Here is a 22,369-nt window from a genome sequence, read left to right as displayed (position 1 = left end):
AGAATTAGACCCAAGATTTATCAATTTATTTTTTACAATTAGACTGGTATGTAATTCAATTAGACATAATATAATTCAAACTTTTTTTAAATAATGAATTACTTATAAAACGTTTGATTCACTTTAAGCTTCAAAGATAGATTCAATCTTAAGATTTTTAAATTTGTTACATATACATTTACTTTTGCAATTCCTTAAGAGAATAAAAATATTAAGACGTAATGACTATTATAATTTGTTATATTTTGAAAGCTGAAGAGTTATATTTTTCACCTTTACATCTGCAAAGAATTTCTAAACAGAAATCTTTGTTAAATAAAAATAACTAGTAAGGTTTTATAAAGACATTAAATTTGATTCTTTAGTTCACAGAACTCTACTGTTTTTATACAGTTCTTATTTTTAATTATTTTCTAAAGTCATTTCATAAATTTAGTTTGTAAATTATTACACGAAAAATTTCAAATTTCATCCAGAAGTACCTGTTTGTCGTAAATGCCCATAAATATCAATGAAACACCCTGACGGTACTAAAAGATAAACATTATCTATTTACCAACAATAAGATATCAAATTAAAATGTTTATTTTACGATGATAATAAGATTATCAATTTAAGAACTATTTAATCCCATGTTCACTTTCAAATGACAATTTACGATCAAATGTAATATATGTACATACATATCTGATACCAAAATAGATTGAAAATTTAAAAAAAGAATAAATTAAAATGCTCCTTTCATATTAATAGTAAATAGGTGCATGCAGGTACATGCAGAAATTGATGCAACTACTTAGTTGGCCAGTTTTCTAGTGCGAAAAATATGAAATGCGGCCATAGGATGTGTAGTATCCTATCTGCATACTATTTCCTATTTCGTCTTCACTAATCTAGATCACATAAACAAAACACCTAGTATTGAATATATGTATAATGCCGCTGGCTACCAAAGCAGTAATTATTTCTTAGAGAAACTGATTTCTGAAAGCCTGTACACTTTCGGTTTGACAAGACCAGTTAGAATAATAGTTTCCTTAGTAATTCATATACTTCCTAAAAATAACAATTGGTTTACTGTGTATTCAAATTGATTTTTAATCATGTATTTAATAAAGAAAGGTCTTTTATATAAAAAGATTCTTTCGAAATCACTTTGAATAGAATATAATTTTTGTTGTTGTAGGTAATAAGTAATCCTCTGTATACACTCACGGTCAAATTAGGCTTCCCTAGTGATATACAGGAAATAAAAATTCCGAAAATACCATATTAATATTAAAAGTAATTTAGAAAAAAAAAATAATATAAATTGTAATTATTAAATATTATATAATTAAGAAATATGAATAATAAATAAATATCAATTCAAACTGTTTTTACGTATGCATTTATACACAAGTGGTGAGAGGCAACAGCCTAACTTATTTGAATCTACGAAAGACATATTTTAAATTTTCATTATACACTCACATAAAAAAGTTGAAAAATTGCCCTTCACTATTTTTTTCACGATTTCAACAAATTTTAATTTTGTAAAACGACAAAAGCGCATATCTTATGTTAGTAAATTAATTTGTATAGTTTCTCGAGAAACCTCAAGTCATTTGGTCTAATTTTAAACGAGGTACTTTGTTTTAAATGGTGTACAAATACTTTTTGGACCCACTGTACATATTTAGATTCTGCTAGATTGTTATTTTTCCTGGGAATACCTACTGGGAAGGACAAGAACCCGGAACATTATCTTTTTCCCTGGGAAAACCTAATTTAATCGTGAATATGCTACCTTGAACAGAATATATTTCTCGTAATAATCTATATAATCCTGTGTGCTATGTTTTTTTTAACAGATAATCCAACATAGAAAACTGTCAAATTACTATACTCGTTATATAGTAACAAACAATATTAACTTTTTATAATAAATAGTATAGATAATTCTGGATGCTATATTATCCTAATATATAATCCAAATGAATTCTAATGTATAATTATACAAAACTGCCATTATACTATATTTATTATACTTTAATTTTTCTTTTTCAATATTATTTCAAAATTTGATCGAAAAATACTTTCTTTCAACTCCCCTCTTTGAACATCACTGGTGGCTCATGTAACACTCATCGTCAGTCAATGTATCAAATAAAAGGATTGATTCCTGGGTCTAAAAGGAGCCATTCGAGCAAGCATTAAATTCGTCCATACTCGGACGAATGTGAATTACGGAAGCGCACTATTTTTCCAAATACCTTCAGTAGCTTCAGATTACAGCTTATCAGATTGCATTATCATTACGTGTATTTTTTCTCATGCCGAAGGTTTCTGATTTTACTATAAGCCACAAACAGAAATCATTATTTTGTGAATGGATACTCACCGTTACGTTTCAACTTGAATTTCAAACAACCATCAGCACGAGTCCTTGTATACATACAAAAGCTACAAGACTTACCTTCACGTTTCAATTGGAAAGTATTCATTAGATTTTGTCTCATGTTTATCGATAAAACCGAGAAGGAATTACAATTTTCAATATTGACATCGATACTTCAGATCCAACTTATCGATCGTTTAATTAATCTTTCATTTAATTTTCGTCCATTAAAATTCAATGGATCAACCCACCTAATTAATGAAGTGTAACCTGATCAAAACATTTTAATTGCATTTGTTATTGACGATTATACAGTCACTACACCAAGCGAGCCGAGTTCAATTAATTGATTAAATTAATTTCGTTGATTCGATACTATCGATGGAAAGTATAAATAATTTCTGTTTTAATTATAGATACAAATAAAAACTTATACATGATAACAATAGGAATATCTTGTATTGTGACGTTTTAGCATTTTTCAAAATGTGTTTTAGTATGTGAAAGTGATTTGTTTGGTATCAAATTGTTCGAGTATCATCAATTGGTATCCAGTATCGGTCCGATTACTGCGGTTTATGTTATTTGCAGCCGGAAATTAATGTCAACAGAAACTGCAATAATTATTGAAAACATTTATGGACAGGAAAATTCCAACACCATTAGCATCAATTTCACCCACTCGTCGCCTCAGTCGTTATACAGAGCTTAATTAATTGTTCTGGCAATCGGTTGTGGGGATTTCTTAAACGAACGCTGCTCGAATGTTTGAATTCAATTGAAGAAATTGCCGTTTACGCCTGATTTCACCAATCAGGAGTGTGTCTATTTCTGTACGTTTAATTTAATGCATACGATGCATAATTATGCACAACATGTCCAATTCAATCCGCGAAATAACACAAAAGTATAATGTCAATTTTTAATTTATAAACATTTCTCAATTTTCAATTTGATGGAATAAAAATTAACACATTCGGCGCCACGACAATCACCCATCAATTAATTAAAAAGATTCAAATAATAATGTTGTTCTAAATACCATTAAGATCACATTAATAATTTATAATAACCAACCAGAGTCTTTAAAAATGAATTTGACAATCACTTGTTAAAAATATTCTACACTGATAGGGTTAAATAAAATGAAAAATAATCAATTCTAAACACAGTAAATACCAATCAATTTTTTCTTGATCTTTCGGCTACGCTACTGACCATGGGAAATACAAAGGAAGAACAAAGAAACATTTAAATAGGAACGGAAATAATTGTGTCGTTGCTCTACGATCCATGAAAAAGGAATCAGAGAAAGTACAAGTGGAATTTCGCAGGCCAGAAACGAACGTTACAGGCTATTCACTTTTCGCGGTACAACAGTTTTTTCTCCCGGCTGAGTTGTTCTACTGACCTGACCGTTTCGATTGCACTCGGTTGAAATTGGTGCATCCCCTCAGTTTTCCTCCTGAGGATTTACTAATACATTTTATTACATATAACGCTGCAACTGGATTACGTATTAGAAAGTGGATTAAGTTTAATAAAATTACTATATAACGTTATCTGGAACGAAACCATATAATCAATGCAATTTTCCGCGAAACATTACGAATGCATCGAAAACGAGTTTTAACTGTAAAAATCGCTATTTAATTTTAATTTATTTCAATTTCAATTGAATAATCAAATATTCAATTTTTGTTTTAATTTTGACCATACAAAATTGTATGATTAGGTAATCCTCAAACAGTAAACTGGGTCAATCGTAACCCAAATTAAAATTAAGCACTAAAATTTCCGAACGGAAGATTTTCATACTTTCGAAATATAATATCTAAAAAAAATAGTATAAAATTTAGAAAAGGAAAAGGAATTATACGTTATATCAGCAAAGACTTTGTTTCTCTGTTCGAGGATTAAAATGTCTAAATGTATGAACAGAAATAATTGTAAATACGTGCATAATTGTACTCAAGATACATTGTACTCAAATTAGTTTCGGTTTAAATCTATTTAATTTCATAAAATTTTTAATATTTTCCGAGTTTTTCGAATTTTCTGAATATATTTTTAATATATGAATATTCGCATACCTTCAAATATTCATCTCTATTTTTTTTACAGGGATGTTATACAAAGAGATCGAAACGGATGGAATCTGGCACAAAAACAGTGTGGCTTAAATAAGTAAGTCTAATATTATTATCGAAACTTATTTTACATAATTTTTTAAATATTCTTTATAATTTTTACAATTACATCAATACGCTTCATAACAGAAAGTACAAAATGGCGATACGTTTTCACAATTCCATAGAATTTACGTCTAGATAATTGAATGAATAATTAATTGCATTACACACACTTTAAAATAATACAAGCACACACATGCTCGTAAAACAAGTTTCATCGAACAAATGCTCACTAGTCTTTGTATGTGTATGTACATATTGGATCGTGCAGTTCCAATGCACGTAGCATATGTATTTTTTTCCTTCGAAAGTTCAATGTTAGATCGGGTTCCGGCTCATTGTGATCATGTTAAACCTCACTGAACACGAGAAAATAGCGATCATTATCACCACACCTTCCGCGGGAAATCGTTTACATGTTGCGAACATCGAACTATAACGAAATTCACTCGTACATTGGTTAGAATTTCGGAACTCGAATAAAATAACGTTACCAGGTTCACATTTTAACTTAATAACTCGTTAAATAAAATCATTTTTAACAAAAAACACTTATTTTTCTTGTGTTAAATTGTCGAGTTCAAATTTACGCGCCTGCCAATCAAAAATCAGAAATTTAGTAATGACCAATAGCGCACCGTGGCTAGCATTTTTATTGTATACGGGTTACCGACGCTAATCACTGTCACGCGCATTATTCGTAAGGATAAGTTTATTTTTTAATTCCAAGACGAAAGCTCTATTGTTTTCTGCGTTTAAAAAAATGACAGACGGCGTAAAAAAGCGACATGAAAGGAGATACAGTTGCGGACGAACTGTCAGGTGAGTGTTATATTTTTACCGGCAAGGGCAATAAACGTCTTAACCTATTTTGTCGCGTGTGTTGTCAAAGGATAATTCAAACTGACAGCGTCCACTGTGGTTCTTCCAAACGACTCTACGTTACTCTTTATTCTATAAGTAGTTACAATGTTTCTTCGCTTCTGACAACGATCAGTGTCTTTCGTTTTATTTATTATTTGATAAAAGTAAATTAGTCACATTTTCTTGGTGTATTACCTTCATGCTTTACGAAATACCGATCGCCCTGCATGTTCTCATTTATTGTGTGTGAATATCTATAGTGTGATGTGATATAAAGCATCATAATTTAAAACAATTTCTGAAGTTAACTAAGTGTTAGTATAAATAATAGTAAACAACTGTTCAATGTGCTACAAAATTGATAAAATAAGAGAACAGATGAATAAAATAGTTTTATCAAATATTAAACAGTGCTTCTCAACTAACATTATTCTAGTCTCTCAGTGACATTTTGAAATACTTACGAATAATTAAAAAATCAACAAATTTTGTATTATAACCTTTAAATTTATATTTTTTATTCACAGCACTATTTGGTATATCCATAGTAATTATTTATATTATTAATAATGACGTTATCTCTGATTCTAGCGAATCTTACCGTAATGCATTGCAAGCATTCATAGATCGTAGACGACTTTCTGACGACGTGGATACGGATACACCGGCTAGTCCAGATAAAAAGAGAGCCGATCTTTTGACTAAAAATAATAACAATAAATGTGACAATGAAAGAAAATGCCATGAACTAAAATCGTGTGTTCTGGGTGTGCCACGTATACCACCGTCGGAAATCTTTGAAATCGGATGGGTAGCCGGGACGGAAGATCGATATCTGGAGTTAATTTTTGCCGAGTGGCAAAATACTAGAGTTTCTTTGAAAAGACACTCACACCCAGAATGTAAAGATGCTGTAAAAGCAGATTTAGATGTACTTTCGTAAGTATCAATTTCGCATAAAAAATTGTCATTGATCTCTTAATATATGTATGTATAATAAAATAATCGAAATGATAAACATAGGTGAAAAATATGACCCCTCAAATGTTTATTTATGATTATTATAGTATTAAATTAAAATTATTTCTTTTACCTTGTATTTTGCCTAAAATTCATATACATATGTAGATACTATAATTAATGAAATGCTAGAGCTGGAAAAAAAGGACAATTTTTATTACAATTAACGATTAGCAATTGAAGTTCTTAATTATCATTAAATAATAATTATCCTTTAATTTATAAAAGGATATAATCTTTTTATAATGTAGATTTGGTGTCATTTTCTGTTTATTAGAGAAATTCGACACCCAAACGTGCTGTTATTGATGGCTAGTACCTTCACAGACGACCATGGTTTAGTCTCAATTTTAGAATCCATTGATTGCACCCTTTATCATTATATACACGATCAGGGTGAACGTATATCCATACAAGGTATCGCGAGATGCGGAGGAAGACTGTCGGATGCATTGAGACATTCTCACATGCGCGGATACGTGCATACTGCCATCAACTCGCATTGCGTCTATTTGGCTTCTAATGGTATGGTCAAACTCGGTGGATGGGAATTGGCGATGCACGTCAATAACGTAAGTATTTTCATTTTTAACGTGTTGGTTGCCACTATGAAGTTGTTGATAATTTTATTAAATATACCCGAGTAGACCATTGATATTTTTATTTTCAATAGATTTTATGTATTATTTTTACACTATTTTAACATATCTATTATTTGTAATTTCAAATATTAAATATTTTATAATATTAGGATTTAAAAACTTCGGAATGTTTGAAATTGTATTTTAATACCTTAGAGTCTTAGAATTTTTAAATTTTTAAATTGCGAGTAGTCAATCCACATGGGGGTCTCTACCTAGTTACGCTAATGGGAAAGTCATAGAATTCCTAATAATATGGCTGGTAGATTCTTATGAAAATTGAAGCATTATCCGCATGTAAGTAGTTTATATGGCAACCAATGTACTTACTAGTACAATAGAATCCAGCTTAACATAGAAATACTTTATTATTACGCGTATTTTAATCTTTTTTGTTGTGTATAATACACAAAAGTTCTTCAAATGCAGACTATTTGATACTTTTAATGCAAACTCATATTACGTTATTGTATTTATAACCTTTTTCCTGTTTGTTATTAACGTGAGTCAAACGCGCGATATCGCGTGATCTGACCTTCTGCAGAAGACAATTTTATGACCATTTGAAGTCAAGCTAACGAAGAATAATTCTGTATCTCTTATAAGTTAGGCTGAGAAGCTTTTCATCTCACCCTCATAGTAGCATTAGGATGCAAAATGTGCCGCTTAAAAATATTTATCTATCTTTTTTTCCAACGTTGCCATAAAAGAATTTATTTTGTAAAACATTTTAGACTTTAGCATATTTTTAATTTATACCAATTAAATTAAATTCCCTAAAATTTCTGAAGTCGGAAACAAAATATTGCAAAAAGTATTCTACTTTAAATAAAATGAAAAAAGAAAGCATTTTATAATCCTTTGAAATTTAATTTTTACTACCATCACATTATCGTGAATAATTTTTGTAAAATCTCTAAAAATAGATATCAGTTTTCTATTTTTTAAATACGAGATCCTCTAATTATTTCGAGAGTGACGTGTACAAAATGGCTAAAATTGAGTGGATGTAACGTCACATCCGTTTTTCCATTGTTACACCCAACGGTATTTCGCAGCAGGAAACAATCTTGTTTCTCACAAAAATGTCTATTTTTGAATGAAATCACTGTATCGTGACGTTCTTAATTACATTCAACGGCTGAAGCATGAAAATTCACGTAAATCATATGCAATTCACAATTCAGAGTGTCATGTATATTTTAGGAAATGAATCAACTAAATAAATCACTAAACCAATGTCAATCATTATTCTGTTTAAATCATATCAATTAAACGTCACTATATTAAAACTTCTTACTCATAATCATCTGAAATTTATTTACTTAAATTTTTATATTTTCTAATGAAAATTAAATTCTTACATCAGTTTTATAAATAAAGTAGAAATAAAGCCCAAACATCTTGGATTAATAGTTATTTTAAGATTTTTATGGTTCACTAAGCTATCTAAACATTTCATTAAACTCTATTTAACAATTTTTTTTTTGTTTTTTTGTTTTTTTGTTATTAATAATGCAATGTTTGAATGCTTTACTCATCACTTGAAGTGGATATATATAACATATTACAATTTTATAACTTAATAGTAACTATAAGTTGGAAGAATTAAGTAGTTCTCTTAATTGTACGACACTTAAACTTTATTATTTAGATAGAATCGTAAGGTTTGATTTCTGGCATTCAATTAATAACAATTGATATGATAAAGACAATTAACAGGATTCCAATCGATATGATTTTAATTAGTTCGCATAGTATGCATGAAAGTAGAGAAGAAATCGTGGTCGTAAATTTGATGAAGTAATACAGAAAGTAACAGGGATTAGAATGGTGAGAATTAATTTATCTAACGTCTGCGTGCTGGATTGAGAATAATTTCTGTGAACTTTACACGATTCTCAATAGGCTTTCATGCCCAATTCTCACGATTTTTCTTTTACAAGCGCGATTAATATTGCAATATGCCAGGAAGTGAAATAGCAAAAATGTTTTTCATATTTTAATCCTAGGAATTCCAATAGAGGGTCAAACAAATATCTAGATGATTTTGAATTTTAATTTCCGTTTTTTTGTTATTTTTTTATGAAATAACTTCTTCCTGTTACATATTATTAATCTAGTTTTGGAACAGACCTCAAACTTGTAAAGACAAATTTTGATTTTATTTGTAATCAAGGACTTAATGAAGACTGATAGTAAAGAACTATTAAATCTTTTTTAATGAATAAAACATCTAACGTTAAATTATAATCTTACGTCAAGTATTTACAGTTAGTATTTTTGTGTTATAATATTTATTTTTTATATCTTATTACTTGATGTTTAAGCAGAAGAAATAATATTTTTAACCATGATAAACATGTATATATGTAGATTCTTGTGTTTCATTGGTTATTTAGTATCTTTTATTCATTTGCGAATAGTATTAATGATTTTATAACTAAAAAACAGCAATATTCATTATGATCTATGCAGCCAAAACCAGAAAGGGAATACGAAGAACGTTTAAGAACCGAGATCTTCCGTTGGCAAGCACCGGAACTTTTTCGTAGTTACGAGGCACGAAAGGAGAGCGATGTCTACGGACTAACTTTGTTAATTTGGGAAATGTGTACAAGTAAGTTCTCAGTTAATTAATTTACCAGTATAACCCCCATTTGGAGATTTTAATACTTACGTAGAAAAGTAAAAAATAACTAAACAACCATCATATTAGACCGTTGTATACCTATTAAATGGCTGATTTCGAAATATGGAATGTTTGACGTGATATAATAACATAATATTATCACAAAACAGCACTTATGTATATCAATTCCAACCTTTTTTGTTGGCTACAAAAAGGTGAACTACAATTGAGGTAATTTACAAGCCGAGCTGAACTCGCTTCGATTGTTCGAGCCGAGCCGAGCGCTTGAATTTGCCGAATTACTCGAAATCGACGAACTGTTTAAAACAAAACCGAGCGTCGTAAAACTTCGATTTACTTGAAGATGAATTTTCAGCTCGAATATTCGAGTAGCTCGCTTTTTTTTCAAGCAGTTCGTCGATTTCGACCGATCATTGTTTGACTCGAAATTTGAGTATTCGAATAAATTGAGCACTCGCACACCTCTGACAATGAGAGCCAACTCTTTTTCGGCCATTTCCGATCGAACCGAAAGTGGCAAAAAAAAATAAAAATTCAGCAATTCGTTAAAATTTTAACCCACTAAACACAATCGCGCAAGAATTTTTTCGATAACTCTTACCGTTTGGCCTGTACAAAAGTGACAGAAAGTCTAAATGCTATAGCCTCCTTCTCAAGATTTTCAATCTTACGATTAGATACGGATTGGCTAATAACTACATAAATTAATACTCTTAATACAAAATGATTGATTTGCAGTTGGAGTAAACATGTGAAATCTAACGCAATTTCATGACACAAAAGTATTTTAACATAACACCTATGATATAGGGTAAGGTTGCTCAAGTCGTACCTTTTGAATTTTGAATTTTGAATTTTGAATTTTGAATTTTGAATTTAATAGGACGACAACTGCGCATGTAACGGCATCTGAATATACAAAAAAGGAAGTAGTCAACAGAAAAGTACCTACATTAAAAATTTAAAAAAAGAAAACTTACACTGATTGGTTTTATAATATTTGTGCAGAAGACCGGAAGGAAAATATGATTCGAAGCTTGAAATGTAAAGCATGGATGCATGATCTATGCGCTGGAGTTAACAAAAGAATAAAGAAATATGTGTGTGATGTTTGTACTAACTGAATATGTAACATATGTAAACAGATTAATAAAGAAATAGGCTTTAATTATTATTGTTGCTTATAGGTGGTACCACTTTGGAAACCAGTTTCCTACGTGGTACCGCTATGAGATTTTAAATATTTAGTTTATTTTATGTAAAATCATACAGAGTTTTGAATTTTATTACAAATAAATAATATCAATGTTCACACAAGTTTTGAATAACACATATAATTCTTATTTATTTGATGAATCCTAACATTTATACGAGTTTTTGCTTAAGGGGTACGACTTGAGCAACCTTATCCTATATCAATTTGAAGCTTACAGTTTATTGAAAAGTATCATAGAAAATCTTCGTTAATATTTTTTAATGCAAAACTGTTTAATTGTTAACGAATCGTCTTGTCGATTACTGTATGATATTCAGTAAAACGATTAAGTTCTTTGACAACCCATCAGTTTGTGTTAAGAATATCGATAAATACTTTATGCAGTTATTTTCTTCCAATCTTAAGCTTGAAATTGACGTACCATTAAGTGCTAATCTACGATAGTTTTATATGTTATCAAATCGTGTCAAATCTTTGATGTCTCGAAACCAACCATTTAATAACACCGTTAATTATCTATTGAATGTAAGAGTTATAGAAGAATGAAAATTAATAAAATATGAAATTAATCAACCTAGCTTCTCACAATTAAAGACTGGATAATCGTTCATTTCCTTTATCCCGAATTTCCCGTTGCTTTCTCTGGATTCTCACGGAACATCCCGAGCGAGACTCGGAGCACACGCGGAATCCCGAGCTCGTTGATTTCTTCATGTGAACCTGAACGATTACGAGATTTGCTTTTAAACTAGAAATCCTGTCGAGAATCGCGGTGTAAAAATAAAACTGGTTTTCGAACCGATAAGGAAACGGAATCACGTTCACTGAGATTTCAATATATGCAATGGTTCGTCGATTTCGCTGCTTATGTTTTTATCAGCCATTCTGAAACAAAATTTCGCAACTGCTTCGATTATGTAAATACGCGAAAATGTTTCCCAGAGATACTTGGGGATCCATGATTTCCGTTTCCTGAATAATTACTAGATTAGCGCAAAAATAATTATAGCTCTTGTTAAAAATTAATGATGCTTATTTTGCAAATAAAGTTTTATTGAACGACAAAACGTTTATGTGATACTAATGTTTTTTCGCTAATTTATGTTAATTATTGAGTTCTCTTTAGGTCATATTTACAGCGATAATAATAATTATTAGTAACGGTTCGTTAACGTTATTCTTTATAAATAGGGCTGGGGGCTTTGTTTTATAAGTTATATTTGATTTTATTGTCTTGCATAGCAATTTTGGTTTACTGTCTGTTCTTGTTTTTTTAATATTACAGGTACCAAACCAGTCAAAATCGCTGGCTTCAAGTTTCTTATTTTAAATTCTAAATTTTATCGAGATGTTTTTGTTGAAATGGATGTATTATGTTTCACCCTTCATTTAATTTTCAACTTAAAAATAAATGTACATCAAACGTCGGTAATTCTATTATTAAGACTGTCAAATTATCACTTTGTCATAGAATTACTTTCTTATCCATAATGAAATTCATTTCTTTTCTTCTTATTCGATAGATTTACATTTCATGGTTTTCATAATTATCATTTTCCAAACTATAATTCATACATTTTGCTATAAATATAACATGGGCTATTAAAAATTTTTTTAAGCATATTATTTCACAATGTGATGGGTTATTTTTCAAATTATACTTTTAATTTGCTCTCTTACATTATTCATAGAACACTAATGCTGTACGTAGTTTGCGTACTCTTTTTTTAAATTAATTATTCGATTGTAAAAAAAACTGAGGCGACGAGTACACGACAGTAAATGTATAAGTATCCCTTAGAAAAAAAGAAGAACTAAAATTTTTGTACATAATTGTTGAATTCTCTCCTTGCATCATGTAATTTTCCATGTAATAAAAATTAATTGTTAAACGATGTACAGTGCGTGTACCATGGAGCGGCTACAGCAAAGCAGACGTGGAAAGACAGTACATGCATTGGAAACGAGGTGTTATTATGGATTTATACGATTTCCCACCATTGTTGAATAACTTATTGGAAGCTGGACTGCAATTGGATGTGAATAAAAGAACGTTAGATATGAACAGAATGCGCAGATTTCTTCAAAGGCTAGAGGTTCGTTTCTTCATTAATTAAGATGTTTAATTCTACAAATAACTCGATACTCCAAACAGTATTATTATTTAAAGTTATTCTTCTCTTTATTTTCTAAATTTATTGGTTCAAATTACATTTGAAGCATCAGTCACCGATGATGTCCACAATTACATATGTTGAAAATTTGCTTGATACATGAAATAACACGGTATTAAATTCTTGTATTTATTAAACTATTGTAATTATAAATTTTCTTCTACATAAGGTTGAAAATTTTACTTTGATCTTTTAAACCCCCAATTTTTTTCTTTACTTTACTTTTTTTATTTGTATTTTTATTATATTGAAAATAACATTCGAAGTGGATTGTGATCGAATATAGAAGTGCAAAGATCGATTAAAACTCTGTTTCTATTCAAAATTAAGAAAGAAAATCATACAACGAAGGTTAACATTAGCATAAATACTTTGTAATTTAAATTTGCTGTATCGGAGAAGTTAACAAAACATTGTTGTTTGCAAAATTTTCAATATTTACAGATGCAATACGAAGACGAAGAACCAGTTTACATTGATCAATATGCAAACAACAACAACGATACTGGAAAGACGTTTGTTTCACCAGTGACACGATCTCCGATGGGAATCTCCAAATCCAAGAGTTTAAAATTAACCAAAAGTGCTTCAACGAGACAGTTATATCCTGCGAGAAATCCAGAATCACCAACGAGCCAATATTTATATTCAAAAAGATCAAAACAAACCCGAAGCGTCAAAGCCACAGCGCACATCGAACAAGTAAACTTCTTTGGCGAGGATGTTAAACGCACCACTAACGATAACATCCAGAAAAACATGAATGTGCTTTGCAGTGCGCATAATAATTATAAGAAACATAACTATCCGAATTGTAACATAGAAACGTTGGATGTTGCTCCGAACGATGAAGTTAACTCGGAGGCTTCCCAACCATGGAACAGCACTTACAAGAAGGTAAAAGGACCGCAAGAAACCATGGAATCCAGGAGTACATCGGTGTACTCGTCACCGTTGTTGGATTCCACCGATGACGAGTCCTTCAAAGATGCCAGAACCAATTTGAAACAGCTGAAGAAAGTATTGGCGAACAGAAGGGAACATTTCTTCTACGGCAGCGATTCGTCGCACACCTCAGCGGATACGAGTACGTACTGGAATTTATTTTTTAGCAGACCGTCTGACAGACAGATTTATACATCAAATTATTTTACTTATAAATAATGTACATTCTTGCTCAAAAGTCGAGACACATCCCTTTTGAAAATCTATAACCCTAGAATAACGAAGCCTCTATTCATTCTTAATGCTTTTTCTAATAATACCTTTATTAAGCCAATATCACTTTATTTATTACAAATCTTTAAGGCATAAGCGACAATAAATCATTTTTTGTACATTTTCTGAATGATAGAAATAATATATTTTTAATATTTTCTAAATGATCGCTAGAACGAGCCCTCCTCTTATAGAGTATTTCATTTTGAATTGAAAATTGCAAGTATCGTTGAGACTGTTAACTATACCGAAACACATTTTAAATAATTTTTTTAAATAAAAATTAAATAGTTTCTAGTGGAGCATAATTTAATATATAATAATAGTTTTTTAATAGATGAAAGCATTGAGAACTAGTAAAGGTCAAAGTTTTTGTTTTTATTTATTTTTTTTTTTTTCTAGAAAGATATATGTATATTTTTTAGTACGTTAGTTAATGCAGATTTTCACTTTCTATAAAATATATTAAGGTATTTATATCAAGAAGTGAATAATTTAGCAGACATTTTAATTTCATTATTGCACAGTGATACAAGTATGTACAGTATCGAACAAAGTAGACGTCTTTAGGGAGAATGGCGTTACAGGGGAAGCAGAAATTCTCAAAATCTTAATTTTGACGATGTTAATATTAAAAGTGATTTAGAAACATAATATTATAATTCTTAATTATTAAGTATTATCAAATTTAGTATATAATTAAGAAATATGAATAATAATATAAATATCTACTAAAATTCTGCCGCGTAAACGTTTATACGTAAGTGGTGGGTGGCCACAGACCCATATTGTATGTATATATTGAGCGTCCTTCCCATAGATCGTCACTTTCTTCGGAAACCACTGCTCCCACTCTTACCGCTTCAGACTTCCCCCACCATCCAGTAGCGTCAGTAGTGGGACAGCGATTTCTAGCAGCTACAGGGTGATCCATCCTCTCGCTATTGGGCCCAAAGGAATTGCCGCCACAATAGAATGAAGAAGTCGACATCCCATTTCTGTCATCGCTTACTTGACGGAGGTGGCCCCTGCAGCGGAAACGGCTGTGTGGGTGAAAATGTGTTAAGAAAATATTCTGTTTTCCGCAGCGTTTAAATGGGACTCTTCTGCTCATTACACACATTTTCACACACGCAGCCGTCTCCGCTGCAGGGGCCACCTCCGTCAAGCAAGCGATGACAGAAATGGGATGTCGACTTCTTCATTCTATTGTGGCGGCAATTCCTTTGGGCCCAATAGCGAGAGGATGGGTCACCCAGTAGGACTAGGAATACGCGTCAAATATTGGAAGAGTCGGGAAACCAACTGAAAGAGTGGGGGGAGCCGAGCGCAGGCTGCGTGTTAGGGGAAGGAGCCACGAGAGGCCCGCGGGCCGCAAGTTAGACAGGCCTGCCCTAGGAGAAGTCTACTTTGTTCGATGCTGTACAATGTACATCTACTGACATGTATGTTATTTTTTCATGACTCGTAGTATTCCTTTTGTACGAAATAATAGAAGCTGTGATAATGTAATGAATTCGATAATCTCATTCTGTTGCATGATTTTATTTAAAAATTTGAAAATAACAGTTTATTCAATTTATTAAATAACAATTCATTAATGATTTTGTTAAAGTTTTGAATAAATAATTATCACATCTATTTGTTATCATACACATAGCTAGTTATATAAAATATGAAAAGAGATAAAATTTAAATATTTTAACGTTTCCACTTATAATTGTATTTTTTTTAAATATATTTTTTAGACCCTCGTGAAATTTTAAACAGTAGCCTGTAACCTTTGAGCAGGAGTGTAAATAATTTGTGTCGCATTAAACGTCTAATCTGTAAACAATTTAACTTAAACTTCTTTGATGAAATTTTGTTGATCAGGTCTAAATGCAAAAACTGAAATACTCAATCAAACAAAAAGTAAAGACTATGAACCACATAAACCAGCCAGTCATAAGACTAGCTTGGAACCAAAATACAATAAATCTCCCAATCAATATGATCCTAGTTATATGAAATCATCTTTACAACAATGTCGTAAAGTATGCTTCTTCTTGGAAATATAATTCTTCTTTTAAAACTTCGTCAGTTCCTCACAATCATCTAATTTTTATTATAGATTCCTTATTTGCACACACCTGAAAGTATTAAAGATGCGATAACGCAACGAAAAGTATTAAATTCTGATCCCCAAAGCTTTTTCGAAACTTCATTATGGAGAAAGGAGAAATTAATCTGCATATCCAAAATGCGGAAATCATATTGTGATGAACCAGTAAGACAATATTATAAAATTATTATAATGATAATTAATTAATTGATAGCGTGTGTAACGTGATCTTTAAAAATTACATGCATACATTTTTTGTTTACAGTCACAATATACTGCACAACATACAGACGATAACGATACAGTTTCAACCGAAACTTTTACCCTAGCTCAAACGAACGAATATACTTCTCCAGCGAAAAGTGATAACACTTATGTGATAAATAAAACACCAGAAGGTAATAGATAGAACCATGCGTCAGCATTCTTGTTTTAAAATCAAATGAAGCTGATATTAAAATGTTTAATGAGTTTGCTGTGGATTACTAGTTATAAACACTCACTAAGTAAATAAGTAAAAATAATTTTAATATTAAGATTTGGATGGCCTCATCTAATATATGATTTTCATATAAATCCTTTGTATCGAAAAACAGATGACTGAAAAAGTTATTTTTGTGTATTTTTGTAATTATTAGCTTTCAATTTGAAATTATTACACAGTATAATGAATAGAAATAAATTTTAAAAAATTCTCACGTAAAAATTTATACAGCGTGTCTCATACAACTGGGCCAACATATATTTTTCAAATCGTATCAAACAGAGGAAAATTTTATTAGGCAAAATTAAACGGTGTAGGATAGAGTATCACATTAGGTGCTACTGTATGCGTCGGTTCCAGGCGTTTTAAAGATTTCAAGGTCATTTTCACTTTTTTAAATGGGACTATATATTTTTCTACACGTCAGTCGAAGCATCTTTTTATTCTTTACAAAAAAAGTATTAAGGCGCTTGAGTCGAAAATTAATTGGTTCGAAAAATATTTTAGGGAGAAATAGGTAAATGGTCTAGAGTGGTCTTTCCTTAAGAAGAAAGGTATCTTCTGAACCAATTAATTTTCAATTCAAGTGCCTTATTACTCTTTTGTAGAGAATTAAAAATATTTCGATTGGTGTATACTAAGGTACACAATTCCATTTAAAGAGATGAAGATGACTGAAATCTTTGAAACGCCTCCACTAGTAATGAATGCTCCATTCGACGACATTTCATTTTTTCAAATGACATTTCTTTTTATCTTATATCATTTTAGAGACGTAACTTGGCTTAGATAGGTAGAACACTGTATACATATAAATTCGTGACTGATGCCGTCAAAATTTTAATATTAATTGAATGTGACACAAATGTCGTACACCTATCGTCAAGATCACAGCGAACGTATTGCAAAAAAAAGAATCGTCATTAAATCCCCCCTCCCCCCCAAATATAGTAGTCCTGTGATATTTGTATACAAATGATTATAATCATCTCTCATTTTTGATACAATAATTAGCTGCTGAAACCGAAAACAACCAAGAAATATTAACTCAGATTTCCGGAAATTCAAACGATTCGATGGAAACTATAAGTCCTCGGAGTAAACCATTACAAGTTTTAAAAGACGCCTTGGATCGAGCTACGAAGATTGTACGCTCCGTCACACCGAATACCGATGAATCCTGTCCATCTCCTCCATTTAAGTCCTTTCAAGAGTTTGAAGACACAATGGACAATGGCCAATCCTGCAAATCTATCTTCGAAGACTTATACAATTTACGAATGAATAGAGATAACGAAAAAATTAGAATAATTGAAAGAGATACAACAAAGGACGAATCGTTTCTGTTCAATAAAAACAATATGACCAGTAACAAAGTCCAACAAAAGCCTGGAAACGAAGTTACTATCAGTATTAATAGTCGAGAAAAATCCAGTTGTTCCTATGATGCATCTTACAACAGAAGTTTTATCTGCGAATCAATTGCTGAAGTGTCGAGCGAATTTAATAACTCATGTAATGATATAAAGTCGGATAAAGAATTTAGAAATGATGAAACAAGCAATATTGAAGGAACTGTACAAACATCCACAATGACGATAGATCAAAGTAGTGTTGATGATCGGAGAGAAGTAAAGGAAAACGAGGTGAAGGATTTTAATTTGATGTTTCTAAATGATAGTTCGAAAAACAAAAATTGTAAGTCGTGTTATCACAATGCTTTACCAAGAAGACGTTCTTTACCAGCAGCATTGAACCAATTGAGATCAATGAATAACTCGGCTTTAGGGAAATTACCAATACGCAGAGGGGTAAGAACTTCATGAACAAGATATACTTTATACAGAATGTTCCATGCAACTCGGTCAAGGTATAGTTTTAAAATAATGGAAAATAGACAAAAATTTCATTAGACGAAATCTTTACAAAACCTCCACTTCTAGAATTGACACGTACATTATGTGATGCTCCATTCGATACCGTTCAATTTTTTCTAATATTTTTTTCTATTGTATACCATTTTAAAGCTATAGCTTTACTGGTCGTCAGTTGCATGGGACACCTTGTATATGTATAAGCAACTGCTGGTTAAAGTTGTTCTTTTTTTTTTTTTTTATTGATATTTTATGACATCATTTATTTGAACATTACATAATTTAAGAACTAATTTCGATTATATATTAATAATATATTAATAACCTATATATAATATTAAATTATTATTTGTCTTTTATATGAAACATGTTTACAGGATGTTCCTGACAGCACTGTTGAAGACCTATATATAGACGATGAATTTGGCGACAGTTTAAACGTTAATATGGTCCTATTAGACGAAGATTTAACTGTTGACGAGGATTTTTTAACCAAGATATCGGAACTATAAAATACTATGGAATAATGATTATAATTTACGTTATTTGAAATATTGCTGATAATTTATTAAATTTTATTTTCAAACATATATGCAATATTACATAATTATCAAGTTCCAATTCCAGTTGGAATAATCACTACTAAAGATCAAAAACATACACATATTTTGTGTTCATTTACAAAAAATATTCATATATTTTGCAACTTAATATACATCAATCAATACATGACTGTGTATTTTTATGTTATGTGAAATATATGATCAACTATCATTAAGTACTGTAAAAATTAAAATGCAGTAACATTCTCATGTCAAACATAAGTGTAAATAAATAATATCCTTTATATGAAACATACAATAAAATAAATTCTTTTAATATTAATTTTCAGTTAATAAACTTACTATAAATACTACTATTAACAAATACAATAATTAGTATTTCAAGCATAGTGTATTTGCAATATAAAAAATACATAATATTAGTAAAAGAAAGAAGCTGTTGTGAAAAATAGATATCATATTTTCTATATCGCACTTACTATAATTTATGCTACATGTTAAACAGAAGTTTGGTACTTTTCTTTAATATTTGTCAGAAGCTGTTAATACACTAATATCAATTAAATTGCCAAGCCAAATACGGAAACAATACAATACATGGTCTTGTTTTCCCAACGTACTGTACAACTTCCATCAGTAGCATTATCCCAAAAACATGAGCTTGCTGTATGCAATCCTGCTCCATTCTTCTGCATAATAGTACAGGTAACTAAGAGAATTTTAAACAAGCAAAATTAAGGAATTTAATTTTTTGTATATTACTGATGTGTACTAAGACATTAATTTTTTTTTAAACATAGCAATAGTCACCAATATATTTGTATGGTTTCTGAAGTTTTGTCAGATTACCCAAGCATCCTTCAACAACATTTGATGCCCATTGATTTACTTTATTATGTTGATAAGTATTTCCACCAATGGATACTTCGATTGCTTCTTTAATAATTTTGCTTACATCATCAACCACAAATTGGATCTAAAACAATAAAACATTAATTAAAATGTATAAATATTTCTTTAACTTGCATTTTTAACATAAAGATAATAAATTTACATTTTAAAAATTTAAAGTTAGTGAAAATATACCAAGAAAAAATACTAACCTCTTCTTGCATATCTTCCATCATCTTGTCGGTCTTTTAATAAATTGCAAAATAATAAACAATTCTTATACAAACCCAAATGAATTGGTACCAACAATTAAAATATAGTCATTAAATTAATGTTTTTAATAAATATTATATTACTTTTGTCTTTAGTATGTTATTGCACACAAAAAGTTATACAGTTCACAAATGCATATTCCGTTAAATTTTTATTTTCTTATACCTCGTATTAATTTAAAAACGGTAGTACAAATAAATTAAGCGATATATTTCATTTTTAGTAGGTATCTGTCGGAGAAAACCTTTGTCGATATCTTCATCGAACAAAACAAATTGATTACTGTCACCTACTTGACACCTTGATACTGTCGCTACCATCGACAGTTGACATTCGTTCAAATGTTATATACATATACTTATTTTTAAACATGCAATCATATTAATACTGTGTCAGTACTTTTTCTATTCTGATTAATTTTAAATAAAATGTTCAAATTATATTTTTGTATGTTTCAATTACCTGCTTATGATTCGTAATTTTTTCAAATAAACGCGGTATAATAGATTTGTTACAACTACTATACATATATGTAAGTATATAGGTGTGGTATTCTTGTTTGTGTGTATCATGTGTTCTAATTGTAACTTTTGATTGTCATTAAAATTGAAAGAGATACACTGTCTTTCTTTAATAAGATTTTTTTCCGAAAGATCTTGTACTCAACAATTATAAAATGATTGTTAAAAAATTAATAACTTTTAATATCTTCCATAAGATTACACACCTAGGTAAATTGTATATAAGATTTGGAAAGATATTTAAATTCTTCCTCTGCATAATCTTAATTGACTATTTTTTGATAACATTAGCAAATGTCTTTCGTTATATGTCTTCGTTATTCGTCTTATTCAATACAGAATTATTTAATTAATTGTATTATAATATAAAATGTAATGTAAATTGCAAGCATAATAAAACAAAATATAAAATTTAGAAAATTACTTTTAATTTGTTATATACATATGTACGATTATATTGAATTTGTGTTGTAAGACATTGTAACATAGATTATATTAATTTTACAGAATCACTGTCTAACACCAATCTTTTTGCAAACTCATATGTCTTCTCAGTTTAGCAGAACATCCACAACTATTACAAATCCTAAAGAATGTTTAAATTCTAATGTAATTAATAATGGAACTAAGGTAATAGTTTTATAAAATTATTATCTTTAATGTCAATTGTTTATTTTCTACAAATTTATGCATAATGTATATGTATGCTATTAAATTTAATAATTTATTTCTTTAGTTTCCAGTAAATGGAACTATTGGTCTGCAATTGAGTCGGAAAGCAAGTACAATTAATAGTGATCATGTATACATCTTTGAGTTTTAAAAAAACTTGCCTCATCAGCACTTCCAATTATAATTCCTACTGCATTGATAATGGAAAATGCTGTTTTTGATGGAATAATGTGTATATTAGTTGTAATGCATACACACTGGTGAATATTTGTTAATATTCATATTTTCTATTTTTTTAATATAAAATATAATACCATTAATAATATAGTATTAATACATAAATTAATAATACTTGAGTACAATATAATCCTTTTTCTAATAGGGGTTTGGAGGTTATTATTACAGACTATGCATGTCCAATTGTTGTTGGGACAGTATTACCAAAAATTTTACACTTGTCGTTATTTATCTTTTCAGCATTTATACTTTGTGGACTGCTTGTATTTATAAATGATGGTCCTGGTGTTTCACAGGCTATTAAAGACTTTTGGGCCATTGGTAAAAAACCTAGAGAGTGTTGCCATCAATGAATAATTGTTATTGTAATTTTAACACCTCGATAGATGATT

At 30.0% G+C, this 22,369-nt stretch overlaps 2 protein-coding genes and 2 long non-coding RNA genes across 8 annotated transcripts in view; 2 read left to right on the top strand and 2 right to left on the bottom strand.

The window, feature by feature from the left end:
* LOC117609016 (uncharacterized) overlaps positions 1-19,560 on the top strand; it is a 28,845-nt gene extending 9,285 nt beyond the window's left edge. The window contains exons 2-12 of one of the 2 annotated variants that reach the window (XM_034334847.2): positions 4,505-4,567; positions 6,028-6,375; positions 6,734-7,028; positions 9,576-9,717; positions 12,869-13,062; positions 13,585-14,227; positions 16,234-16,394; positions 16,472-16,627; positions 16,728-16,860; positions 17,961-18,757; positions 19,198-19,560. In XM_034334847.2, coding sequence (XP_034190738.2) covers positions 4,505-4,567; positions 6,028-6,375; positions 6,734-7,028; positions 9,576-9,717; positions 12,869-13,062; positions 13,585-14,227; positions 16,234-16,394; positions 16,472-16,627; positions 16,728-16,860; positions 17,961-18,757; positions 19,198-19,332 — 3,067 coding nt within the window. In that variant the 3' untranslated portion in view covers positions 19,333-19,560. Of the gene's footprint in view, positions 1-4,504; positions 4,568-5,232; positions 5,395-6,027; positions 6,376-6,733; positions 7,029-9,575; positions 9,718-12,868; positions 13,063-13,584; positions 14,228-16,233; positions 16,395-16,471; positions 16,628-16,727; positions 16,861-17,960; positions 18,758-19,197 lie in introns of those variants that run through there. The other variant, XM_034334848.2, reaches the window with a different exon arrangement.
* Positions 1,392-2,728, bottom strand: LOC117609019 (uncharacterized). Its single transcript, XR_004582484.2, has 3 exons — positions 2,459-2,728; positions 2,256-2,337; positions 1,392-2,170 (listed from the first exon to the last, which is right to left on the bottom strand). It is a non-coding gene; the product is annotated as an uncharacterized LOC117609019 (long non-coding RNA).
* Positions 19,561-19,668: 108 nt separating the features above from the next.
* On the bottom strand, positions 19,669-20,842 carry Dlc90F (dynein light chain 90F). 2 transcript variants are annotated; one of them, XM_034334850.2, is made up of 4 exons: positions 20,631-20,842; positions 20,487-20,519; positions 20,194-20,359; positions 19,669-20,092 (listed from the first exon to the last, which is right to left on the bottom strand). In XM_034334850.2, exons 2-4 carry the CDS (start codon positions 20,508-20,510, stop codon positions 19,944-19,946), a joined length of 339 nt encoding a protein of 112 aa, XP_034190741.1. In that variant the 5' UTR covers positions 20,511-20,519; positions 20,631-20,842; the 3' UTR covers positions 19,669-19,943. The 2 variants fall into 2 exon arrangements, with proteins under 2 accessions (XP_034190741.1, XP_034190740.1); XM_034334849.2 differs by having other exon boundaries at positions 20,487-20,838.
* Positions 20,843-20,923: 81 nt separating this feature from the next.
* Positions 20,924-22,329, top strand: LOC117609017 (uncharacterized). 3 transcript variants are annotated; one of them, XR_013063406.1, is made up of 4 exons: positions 20,925-21,079; positions 21,576-21,698; positions 21,805-22,000; positions 22,218-22,329. It is a non-coding gene; the product is annotated as an uncharacterized LOC117609017 (long non-coding RNA). The 3 variants fall into 3 exon arrangements; XR_013063405.1 differs by having other exon boundaries at positions 20,924-21,079; positions 21,805-22,258; XR_013063407.1 differs by having other exon boundaries at positions 21,017-21,278; positions 21,805-22,258.
* The last annotated feature ends 40 nt before the right edge of the window (positions 22,330-22,369 follow it).

The sequence above is a fragment of the Osmia lignaria genome, chromosome 14, assembly GCF_051020975.1.
Source record: "Osmia lignaria lignaria isolate PbOS001 chromosome 14, iyOsmLign1, whole genome shotgun sequence".
NCBI classification, from domain to species: domain Eukaryota; kingdom Metazoa; phylum Arthropoda; class Insecta; order Hymenoptera; family Megachilidae; genus Osmia; species Osmia lignaria.
This window is presented reverse-complemented; position numbering and strand designations above follow the sequence as displayed.

Coding starts and splice junctions, on each gene's coding strand:
- Dlc90F (XM_034334850.2), bottom strand. CDS start 20,510: ATGATGGAAGATATGCAAGAAGAG. Junction 20,360..20,486: donor TGGAAGATATGCAAGAAGAG/GTTAGTATTTTT, acceptor TTATTGTTTTAG/ATCCAATTTGTGGTTGATGA. Junction 20,093..20,193: donor GAAACCATACAAATATATTG/GTGACTATTGCT, acceptor AAATTCTCTTAG/TTACCTGTACTATTATGCAG.